General features: G+C 36.7%; 1 protein-coding gene across 5 annotated transcripts in view; it reads left to right on the top strand.

Moving 5' to 3' along the window:
• Positions 1 to 12,033, top strand: part of LOC126354674 (CYFIP-related Rac1 interactor B) — a 423,392-nt gene that overhangs the window by 389,653 nt on the left and 21,706 nt on the right. For 3 of the 5 annotated variants that reach the window (XM_050004475.1, XM_050004473.1, XM_050004477.1), the window contains 4 exons: positions 8,099 to 8,245; positions 8,387 to 8,508; positions 8,594 to 8,696; positions 8,948 to 9,084. In XM_050004475.1, coding sequence (XP_049860432.1) covers positions 8,161 to 8,245; positions 8,387 to 8,508; positions 8,594 to 8,696; positions 8,948 to 9,084 — 447 coding nt within the window. In that variant the 5' untranslated portion in view covers positions 8,099 to 8,160. Of the gene's footprint in view, positions 1 to 7,394; positions 7,709 to 8,098; positions 8,246 to 8,386; positions 8,509 to 8,593; positions 8,697 to 8,947; positions 9,085 to 12,033 lie in introns of those variants that run through there. The other 2 variants (XM_050004476.1, XM_050004474.1) reach the window with 2 other exon arrangements.

Raw genomic sequence — 12,033 nt, 5'->3', positions numbered from 1 at the left:
TAGCTGCACTAACAAGTGCTCGAGCTGTGTGAATGATACAGCTGCAGCATGAATGTGTCTTGGAATTTTCGCATACGGATTGCTGCGTAAACAGTGTACAGAGATATCATGACGAAAATTAATCCTACAAATGTTATCCGCGCTGCTGCTACGGTCGCAGGTTCGTATCCTGTCTTGGGCATGGATGTGTGTGATGTCCAGGAGACTGATGACCTCATATGTTAAGTCCCATAGAGCTTAGAGCCATTTGAACCATTTTTTTATATATATATAATAGCTTTTCATAGCCTACACGTGGACATTTTTAGTAGTCATGGAGCAGTGGTCAGTTGAACATCGCGCGTTTGTTGTCGAGGCGTTTTTTAAAGTGGCGATTCCTGTATTGCTCTGCAGCGGCAGTTCCGCAGGCGTTTTAATTTAGATCCATAAGGAAAAATTCGGACATGCAACACAATTATTCTGTGGATGAGTAACTTGAGCGCTACCGGTTTGGCGTTGAGACGTAAGTCGACAGACCGTCCAAGGTCATCCCGGACGCCAGAGAATATCGATAGAATAAGAGAAGCTGTGGAAGCCAGTACTCGGCGGCCTACATGTAAACAAGCTGCTGCTTTTCATCTGCATAATAATTTAGAAATATAATGAGGATGACAAAGAAATAGATGACATTTCGCTAGATAGATATACTGATCTTGAAGTACAGGATCGACCTGGACCTGAAAGTGGCTGTTTAAGCAGTATACGCCGTTCATCCCCAGAACACCAGGAATAGTCTAGCCAAAGTGAGTGCTAACTACCCCCACCCAAGCAGTAGAGGGTCATTGTATTAGAAGATACTGATGACAGTGTACTACAGACCATTTAGGAAGACTATTACAATCGTGTCTTCAATTCCTACAGCAAACTAACGGTTCCCTATAATTGCGTTAAAAGTGAATCAGATTTAAGCTTAATTCCAAATTATGTGTCTAGCACAAGCCGAGAAGGAGCTCTTTTCAAAGGAAACAGACTGTCGCATTTACAAACTATAAAACAGCGTTCAATGTAGCAATTTCGTAGAGCAAGTTCGTATGGATGTGTAGTTCACTATTGGCATCTGCAAATGTGAGCACTAGAAGCGTCTAAAATGGTTGGCTGGGACAATTTCAAAGTTTCAGTTTTTTTTCCTACAACCTTAAGGCTGAATATGACGTTTCACCCAGACATATTACTTCAATTATTACACATAACGATACAGATGACGATAATGAATATGTCACAAGGCACAACAGTTTGTGAAGGAAGCGAACAAGTTTATGACAGAACAGGGTATGGAAGAAAGAAATGTTTGGAACAGTGACCAGTCACTTCCAGTATGAAATGTCTTCATCATTAACACTATCTCAGAGAGGAGAGAAAACTACAGCTCGTGTGTTGCAATCTGTTCATAGCTCTACCAACAACTACATAACTGATGTGGCGATAGGAAGAGCAGCAAACAATTTGTACATTTGTTTTCAAGAGGCACAAGGTACTTTCAGCCCATATGCTTCCTTTCATGTGTAGGTAAGCAAAAGTGGAAAAATGACTAAAGAACACATGAAATCCCGTCTAACTTCAGTCGTTGCTGAATAAGTAAAAAGTGCAAAGAGCCTATTGCTGTACGATTCTTGGTCTGGTCATGCAGATTGTGCCATTCTAGATGCAAATTCTGCAAAAAAAAGATGTTATGCTGAAGATATTGCCACCAAAAACAGCAAAGTATTGTCAACCCCTTGATGTTTACTTCTCTCAGTAATTTAAACTCTGTATCAGATTTATTGGTGATTTTATAGGACTACAATGTGCCAAACCACAAGTGAAGAGACACAATCATTTCATCATCAGACCTCACTCTACGATTTACAATCAGTTTTCTGCACCAAAGTATACAACTATGTTGCAATATTCTTGGAGAAAGGCAGGTTATGACATTGACATACCCATACAATCATTTGAAAATATAATCAGTGTTGCTTTTGATATTGGACTGTTTGAATGAGAAAGTGATTTTGAATGTAAAATCGTGTCTTTAATGAGATGTACACACTGTTCTGTTCATCTTTGTTTTAACCACTTTATCAAAATGACACGTCTTCACTACATAATAAGTGCTATCAGGTATAGAGGACTAATAAAAGCACTATCAGGTATATAGAACATGTGTGTTTTGCGCTATTGTTACTTTGTTTCCCAGGATTAAAATGTCACTTGTTGTAGGATCCAATGTTTTGTGTGGAAACGACATACACCACTGTTTTGTTATGACTGAGTGTTAATCTAAGCATGTTTTCATGTGGTTCTGAACATTCAATATCAAATGTGTCCCTTGTTAGTAAGTTTCAAGAACCAACTTAAAATGATGAATCTAGGTACATACTACAGCCACCTACATATTGCAAAGACAAGATTAAACTTATGAAGTGTGCACATGAGTCATTATTTCCTCGTTCCATACATGAATGGAATGGAAAGAGATCCTAATAACTGGTACTGTGGGAAGTATTCTCTGCAGTGTGATTCACAGTTGTTTGCAGAGTATATACGTGGATGTAGATTTAGCCCTTCCTCAAGAACTAATTCTGACCTTATTTTGGAAGGTTTTGTGCACATTCCTTTGTACAGAAAAATGATATTGTTATCTCATTTTCACTCTTTATTTTTAGTAGAATCACACCAGAAAATAATGTAACTAGAACCACGAACATTGTATCTTCTAGAAGCTTTCTGTGAAGTGTCTGCAAATTATCTTGCTGTGGATCTCGTACTTAGACATATCTTTATTCGTTGAGGTAGCTGACCATGAATGATGAACCGACAAAATTTCTCTACTACTTTTTAAAACTCTACAAAGGGCATACTTCATATCAATGATATCAATGGTATGAAACAGTGAAAGCCACTGGCTTTTGTTTCTTTCAAAATGAATATTTTATTCTGCTACAGGTTTTTCACTCTAACAATTATTTAAAACCAATTTAAAAAGAATACTAGATCAGGGCTAAATCCTAAATATTTGCCTGTTGTTTCTCAAAATATCGAAATTCCAGTACTACTTAACTTCACAACAATTCAGAATTAATACATACCTAGTTCATTTGTTGCAACAGTGGATGTGATACATAATAAGAGTTTTTGGAAAACAGTCTTTAGAGAACATGAGTTGTACAGAATGAAATGTCATTCTCAGAACTACAAGATATACGAAATATTTTATTATTCAAACACTATAAGTATGACTACACATAGTACTACATTTTCCATGTGAATAGGTGATATATATATATATATATATATATATATATATATATATATATATATATATATATATAAACAGAGAATAATTCTTCTACTAGCTTCAAATATATCACTGCCCAGCATACTTACAAGAAATAAAACTAGATGAATTCTTATCAACATGGTTCTGAGAAACTAGCATATGCAAGTAATCTGTCTCATATCAATAACAATTGTAATAATGAAGCAAGAATGGGATTTAACATGGCATCTGTGTGGCAAGTACATTAGAGGCGGAGCACAAACTTGAATTGGAAAACAACTGTGGCACTTTCAAAATAACTATACAAGCATTTACTGTAGGTGATTTATAGAAACAATAGAGGGGTTGTAATTTCAACCCAATTTCTTTCAGATACTAATAGTAAAGATGAAATTGTATCTGTTTCACATTTATAAATGTCTATGTAATTCAGTTAGTTATATATCAGATTAGTGATCCAGAAGTTTCAAATTCGATCTCTTACAGTTCCTTCCATTTGCTATATTGCATAGCTTGAGCTTTAGGTATAGAAATTCTTGTCTACAAAAATTTCTCAGTTGTTGTATGGTTAATAGACCGTATTAAATTGCAGATTCATTATTATTACCATTATTACCAGTTCTTTATCACTCCCCAGCCATGGCTAGACAGTCAGTGTCAATTTTACAATAATATTACCACATTAAAATTAATAACAAATTGCAGCTTAAACTGTGATACTAAAGTGAGTACTAAAAACATATATTTAAGAAATAGATTACAACATACATTACAATAATAAGACAATCATGAGTAAAATAACAGAGTTGCTGCTATTTTCATTGGTACTGAGTTACAGCTTAGGAAGACATCATTCTATCACCAGAGAAATAGTCTTCTACAGTGTACAAAGGTTGATATTACAACATACACAAAATTTTAGTCCTAAATTGTTCCATTGGTAATGACTGTATGTCCTTAGGTAGAGCATTAAGTAATTTTAGGGCAAATATTGGGAAGCTATTCTGTATCTTGACCTGTCTATACTATCTTTATAGCGAATGCTGTATTGATGAACTTTATTTGTCTTTCTGTAGGTCTCATGATTTGTCTTTGTGTGAACAAGGCAGTTGAAAATATGTTGGCTGAAAACAGTCACAATTCCTAATCTGGGAAAAATTGGTTTGCAATGGTCAGTTTTGTTGCATGGGATAATTATCCTCATTGCTTTCTTTTGTAATAAAAGCACAGTCTTGCAACCTGCATAATTGCCCCACAGTAATAGTCCACAGCTGTTGTGACTGTGAAACATTGTATAGTATGCTGTTAATAGATACTGGTGTGTTAGAACACCTTTTACTTTCCTCGAGAGGTACAGATCATGAGAGTTGGGAACATACGTAACATGTTTAGTGTGCTGTTGCCAGGTTAACTTAGTATCAATAAAAAAATAAAAAATAAAAACAAAGCCTAGCAGCTTCTGTGTCACCCACTGCTCCAGTATCACTTTGACTGTGTATCATTCTCTGTGTTTTGTCTTCATTAATTTTCATCTTGTACATGATGAACCAGGCCTTGGCCTCACTGAATAGGACTTGTGCTTGTTGAGCAGCTTGAAGTACATTCTCCCCCCTTTTTCAGAACAATCATTGCAAGCATTGGAGCCTATGTTATTAAAGAAAATTAAGAACAACGGGGGCCCTATCACGAATCCCTGCCTTGATTCCCTAAATTGCTTCAGGCAAATGCCAGGATGGTTTGTTTGAAAGGGCATGGCTGACTTCCTCCCTCATGCTTCCCTAATTCAATGGGACCAATGAACCTCGCTGTTTGTTCCCTTCCCCCTAAATCAACTAACCAACCATCAAATCCCTGTTGCACACCATGTTTTAACTTCACTTCACCTGATTCTTGACCTTGCAGTGATACAGTCTGTCATCTGTCATTTAGGTAGGATTTGAGAGTTTGTAGAACAGCTTCTCCAATACCATATGATTTTAGCTTGCTAAGCAGCGCCTCATGTAGGGTACAATCAAATGCCTTACTAAGGTCAGAAAGTATCAGTGCTAAAGACGCCTTGTCTTCAAAACCCCGAGTTATATTTGTAACCAAGTCAAGTGCTGCTGCTGTAGTTGACTTGCCCTTCCGAATGCCATGCTATGTATCATAAAAGGAGTTGTTTTCTTCAAAATAACTTAATAGCTGATCTTTCATTATGGACTCCATTACATAGAGAGAAGAGAATAGAAACTTTCGAAACGTGGTGTTACAGAAGAATATTGACAGGGCAGATCACTTGCCTAATGAGGATGTACTGAATAGAATTGGGGAGAAGAGATATTTGTGGTACAAACTGACCAGAAAAAGCGACCAATTGCTAGTACACAATCTGAGACATCAAGGGATCACCAGTTTTGTATTGGAGGGAAGTTTGGGAGATAAAAATCGTAGAGAGAGACCAAGAAATGTGTAAAGTAAGCAGATTTAGAAGGATTTACGTTGCAGTAGTTATTCGGAGACGAAGAAGCTTGCAGGATAGAGTAGCATGGAGAGCTGCATCAAATCAGTCTTTGGACTGAAGACCACAACAGCAGCAACAATAACTTAGTATAATGATACTGTGCTGCACTGCTCCTATGGAATTAGAAATAAAATAACTAAACAAAGTGTTGAGCTGATTGGTGGTTGATGCATAATTATGCATTACCTGGGCTTGCCTAACCGAGTTCTACCATTCGTGTTTGTCTTTCTTGTTCGAACTTGTGGGTGCGTAGAACCATTGGGTCTACCCCCACCCCACCTCACCATTATATCGCAGGAAGAACAACTGTATCTCTATTTATAGTAAGAGACGGGAGTGCGAGTTATTTGCCGTCTTAATTACCACGCCCGCTCCCAACTACCTACAAACTCATCTGCTGAGGGCAAAATTTCAAGAATGTAAGAGCAACTCGCTGCAGTCTATAAGGCTGCCGCGTCTGCTCACGCAAGATTACTCTAATATGTGATAACTAGTCTTTAAAGAGAAATAGAAATTAATCACTGGAAAGAAACCTCTTAACAATTAACTGGCGCAGACGGCCATTTGCTGATGATGGGTGCATCTTTGTTGGTGGCCAAAATGACTTTTAAAAGAATACCACTGTCAGTTTTACGGGTCCGGCATCTATAATTTACGGGCGAAACGGAATCACAGTTTTTAGGCTTCCGCGCTTGCATTCAAGTTAGCAAAACGCTTCTTGATGATCGGAAATTAATCTCAGGGACGCCGTAAGAAGCTGCAAAAGAATAAATGACAGAATACCAATTATTGTTTCTCCACGCCACAAACTGCAAGTGATTCTAAAGCTAATACGTGACATATCACATTTTACTACACAAAATAAAGATTAATTAATGATACAAAAGGAATGCAGCTATAGAGCGTCCTATCAGTATAAAGGCCAACAGACAAGAGAGAGAGAGATCCTAGCATGGAAGCTCGTTGCTCTTTCTTAAAAAAAAAAGAAGGTTACATTTATATGAAATTACGTAATGCTTCGGGACCTCAATGTGTCGTGTAACTAGTCCGCGATACTTGCTTAACTTACCATGAATAGTGAGCGCTCCATTGTTACCGGTTCCTGTATAATGTTTGGTAATCCAAAGCGAATCGTTATGAACGTATTATCATCACACATCAGGGTCCCTGACAATCATTCGATTGAACCGAAGTAGTAAGGAATATTCAGAATGCAATATTCTAAATTTATATTACTGGCAAATATCGCCAAACGCACAGAGCATCTGTAGAAGGACGGACCACAAAGGAACGAAATTAAAAGAAAACTGTATTATCTTAGTTTAGTTTTGTACTATCCGTAATCATGCTGATTCCACATATACAGTTTTTCCCGACAAAAGAAAACAGAATTCCACTTAGCGTGGAAGAATATTTGTCTTGGGAACTATGTAGATAGTAAATAAGTGATTTTCTTGGTTGATTTTTACTTACAGCGAAAGTAGACTTCCGTGATGGTTGCGAAATTATTTTGACTGCACGTTTGATGTCTGGCGTATTTGGATAGGAAATTGTAATATGACTTTTGAATGTTGGTGCGACTGTGTACCGACAGTGTTTTGCACGAAGGCATCACTGAAAACCAAAACAAACAAGTTGTCATTTGAGGTATAGCAGACGAATTTCGTATAAAAAAGTTAGCGTGATGTGATTGTTAAACAAAACAAATTCTGACTTCCATTGTTGCAAATGACGATTTGTGTTTATATTTGCGAGCAGATTAGTGAAAGTGCTACAAGAAAAAGTCGTAGCAACGTTTTATTAGGCGGTTGTAAATGCCTTTGCGGCTACAATTTTATTTGTCCTAAGCGGCTTAAAAGCCGGTTTCAAAATTTTTCTATAGACTGCTCTTGAAAAAGGTGGAGTAGTTAGTAAGTTTTGTTAAAACATTCATTGAAAACTTATATGAATTCTACTGATACTTGTTATTCTTTTAATAACTCATTGCTTATTTCGTTAGTGTCAAAAAACTCCAAGCACTCTTGTTTCGGCAACTGTGGAAATTTCACAGGTTTGCTGCTGTGCTATTCTCATTGTGGACACACATATTAGATAGTTATATAAAGACAGTTTCCAGATATTTAGCATAATTCAGGAAAGATATCAAAGTGCCTATCAGCTTTAGATTTAGTAGCGCGTTATCTAATCAGAAACATTTTGTACAGTCTTCTAAATGAAAAAAAGTGAATTATGTATCATTAAATACAGGACTTAAATGAGTTACCTGTTTGTTTTTGTAATTTTCTTCTCTTCTTTCATAGGTGGACCGTGATGGTGTGGTAGAACAAAATAAAAAGCAGTTTGACAGAGCTCTTACTCGAAGATGGGCAAATTATTAAGCCTTCTTGCAAGAGATGACTCAAATTGTTGTTCTCCACAAAAATATGATGTGTTCCTTGATTTTGAAAGTAAGTGATTATGCAGCTGTGTTGTTACCTACAATTTCCTGTATCGCTTTGAACCTTTTAGTGATGATTCAGTACAGATAACAAAGTCTAGTGTGGTATAAAGTATTGTGTTCTAATGAATTTCTGATTTCTCTCGTGAAGATGCACAGCCAACTGAGACGGAGCAAGAAACATTTGAAGAGGTACAAAGGGTCTTGAGAAACTCGGAATCGATTTTGGAAGACATCCAGTGTTATAAGGGAGCAGGAAAAGAAATAAGAGAGGTACAAAGCTGTTATTCAATATAGTAAGATATATAACTTATTAATGTTTTCAATTTTGTATGTTGATCATGTTTGATTTTTGTAGGCTATTTCATCACCTACTGAAGAGTATCAGAAGAAAGCCTGGCAGGCAGTGATGCCTCTGGTTACAAAACTGAAGAGGTTTTATGAATTTTCTACAGAACTTGGTAAGAAAATATGCAAATACAACAATAATAATAACAATTTTGTCATCAACATTATTTCATAATCATTATCCTTATACATGGAAGATATTTAACTAACTACAGTTATTTTGAGTGTCTTATTAATCAGTTACTATATTACTAACAGATTCCCTTACGAGAGTATCAGTTTTAATCTGGTGAAAGTACTTGTAGTAAATTTGATTTCTGTGTGCATAATTGTTTACTCTCAAACAGGTAATTGGTTGTTTCAGAGGCTGTAGTTCCAAAGATTTTATTCCAGCTATGTTCAGGCTCAATGACTCCTACCCAACATTTAGAAACTCAACAAGCTCTGGTAAAGCAGTTTGCTGAAATTCTTGAGTTTGTACTCAAATTTGATGAATACAAGGTATGTTGAAGCACATATATTTTTATTTGGCACATCTTCATGCATACTGTGAAACTATTATTTTAGAAAATATGTGCAGTTTATTGAGAAAAAAGCATTTCTACTATACAATCAAATATAATGACTCATCCAAAAATATTTAATTACTTTTTATATCATAACACATCAGAGGCTGCTGCTCTAGTAGCTGACTGTGCGTGTGAGAAAGAAGGAGGGGCGGGGCGGCCACAATTTTTTTTTTTTTTTTTAGATTAGGTGCAGGTAACAATAGCTGTAGAAGACCCAGAAGTATCAGTGTAAGATCCAAAGAAATGCCCCTGACAGACAAGAGTATTAAAATCTAGTACTTAATTGCTGAAACATTCAACGCAAAGTGCCAGAGTTGGAAGCACGCCAGAAAATCAGTGAAGCTCATGTAATACAAGTTACTCATTAAAACCTGAAATTGATAGCAGTGGGATTTTTGGGAAAATTTAAGTATATATTGAAAGGTTTATTTGTCACAGTAGACAGGATGCTCAAATCCACCAAGAAAGAAACTGAAGCTGCATGCAACATTGTTTGAGCAAGACTTAGTATCAGAGGTGTGCATAAAACTGTAATTGGGTCATTCTGCTGACCCACAGACTCACCTCCTGATGCAAGCAACAGCTTTAGAGAAAACCTTTGTTCTCTTATACTTAATGTCCTCAATCATACGGCAATCATTAGTAGAGCCTTAATAAGCCAATAATCAATTGGGAAAATTAGTTTTGTTAGCAGTGGCCAGACATTCTATGAAACATTACTAAACTACTTCACTGAAAACTACATAGAACAGTTAGTACAGAACCATATTCATGATGGAAATATATTAAACCTAATGGAAACAAATAGATGCAACCTCCTTGAAACATCCACATTGCAAGTGTTATCAGTGACCATGATGTGGTTGTGGCAACACTGATTACCAAAGTACAAAAAGCAACTAAAACAGGTAGGAGAATATATATGTTCAGTAAACTAGACAAAAACCAATAGTGTCATATCTCAGTGAGGAGAACTTGGAAGTTTCTGCACAGGACAAGAGCATGTAGAGGAGCCATGGCTGAAGTTTGGAAGAAGAGTAGACCATACACCAAATATGTACCCAGTAGAACAGTTCATAATGGCAGGGACCTTCCATGGTATACAGTCACTATACAGAAACATAGCTGCTGCATAACAGGTTTAAAACAAAGTGTAGTGTTATTGTTGAATGAATCTTGTTTGGATGCCAAGAGAGCAATGTGTGGAGCCGTCAATGTCTAACATAGCAGAATTATGTCAAATGATCTTTCATGAAGACTGTTAGTGGCATAAAAATTAGCATCCAGACACTCATGGTTGAGACAGGAACAGAAATTGATGAGAGTATCAAAGCCAAAGCAGAAATGCTTAACCCCTTTTTCAAATGTTCCTTTACAAAGAATAGCCATGGAGAGTAGCCCCATTTCAACCCTTGTACCACACGGGACAGATGAGTGAAATAAGTGTTAGTGATGTTTAGAAACTGCTGAAATCAGTTAAATTGAACAAAGCTGCAGCACGCAATGGACTATTTATCAGATTCTATACTGAATTTGTGTCTGAGTTAGGCAATCTTTTAACAGTAACCTGATGTAGATCCTTCAGACAGAAAATCGTGCCCAGTTGTTTGAAGAAAACAAAGGTCTTACATGTGTACAAGAAGAGGTAGAAGTGATCCATAAAATTATTGTGCAGTATCTTCAACATCCGTTTCTTGTAGAATCCTAGACATTATTCAGAGCTCAAGCCACTGTTGAGATATCTCAAACTGAATGACCTCTTCCATGCCAAACAATGTGGATTCTGAAAACATCAATGATGTGAAACCCAACTTGAACTTTTCTCACATGACATGCTGAAAGCTTTGAATCGAGGCAGGCAGGTAGATGCAGTATTTCTTCATTTCCAAAAAGCGTTTGACTCAGTACCACGTCAACACTTACTATCAAAAGTATGATCATGTGGAGTATTAAGTAAAATTTGTGAATGGGTTGAAACTTTTTTGATAGAACGACACAGCAAGTTATCTTGGATGGAGAGTTGTTAACAGAAGTGGGTTGGGACCGTTGCTATTTGTATTGCATATTAATGATCTTGTGGACAGTATTAATAGTAACCTCAGACTTTGTCCAGGTGATGCAGTTATCTGTAATGAAGTACTGTCTGAAATAAAGTGCATAAACATTCAGTCAGATTGTGATAAGATTTCAAAATGGTGCAAAGATTGGCAGCTTGCTTTAGACATTCAGAAATGTAAAATTGTGCATTTCACAAAATAAAAAAGAAGTATCCTATGATAATATCATCAATGAGTCGCATTTGGAATCGGTCAACTATATAAATATCTGGATGTAATACTTGTTGGGATATGAAATGAAATGAAATCATCACATAGGCTCAGTCATGGGTAAAGCAGGTGATAGACTTCTGTTTCTTGGTTGAATAGTAGGGAAACACAATCAGTCTACAAAGGACACTGCTGACAGATCACTCGTGTAACCCATCCTAGAATACTGCTCAAGTGTATGGGACCCATACCAAGTAGGGCTAGCAGGGGATACTGAACATATACAGAAAAGGGCAGCATGAATAGTCACAGGTTTGTTTGATCTGTGGGAGAGGATCACAGAGATAATGAAGAAACTGAACTGCTAGACTCTTGAAGATAGACATAAACTATCCTGAGAAAGCCTACTAATAAAGTTTAAATGCTGATTTTTGGTGATGATTGAAGGAATATACTGCAACCCACTATGTATTGCTCTCATAGGGATAGTGAGCAGAATATTAGATTAATTACAGCACACACGGAGACATTTGAACACTCATTCTTCCTACACTCTATACTTGAATGGAATGGGGAAAAACCCTAATAACTGGTACAGTGAGATGTACACTCTG

The sequence above is a fragment of the Schistocerca gregaria genome, chromosome 3 (genome assembly GCF_023897955.1).
Source record: "Schistocerca gregaria isolate iqSchGreg1 chromosome 3, iqSchGreg1.2, whole genome shotgun sequence".
Taxonomy (NCBI): Eukaryota; Metazoa; Arthropoda; class Insecta; order Orthoptera; family Acrididae; genus Schistocerca; species Schistocerca gregaria.
Note: the sequence above shows the minus strand (reverse complement) of the source record. Positions and strands in the feature narration are given on the sequence as shown.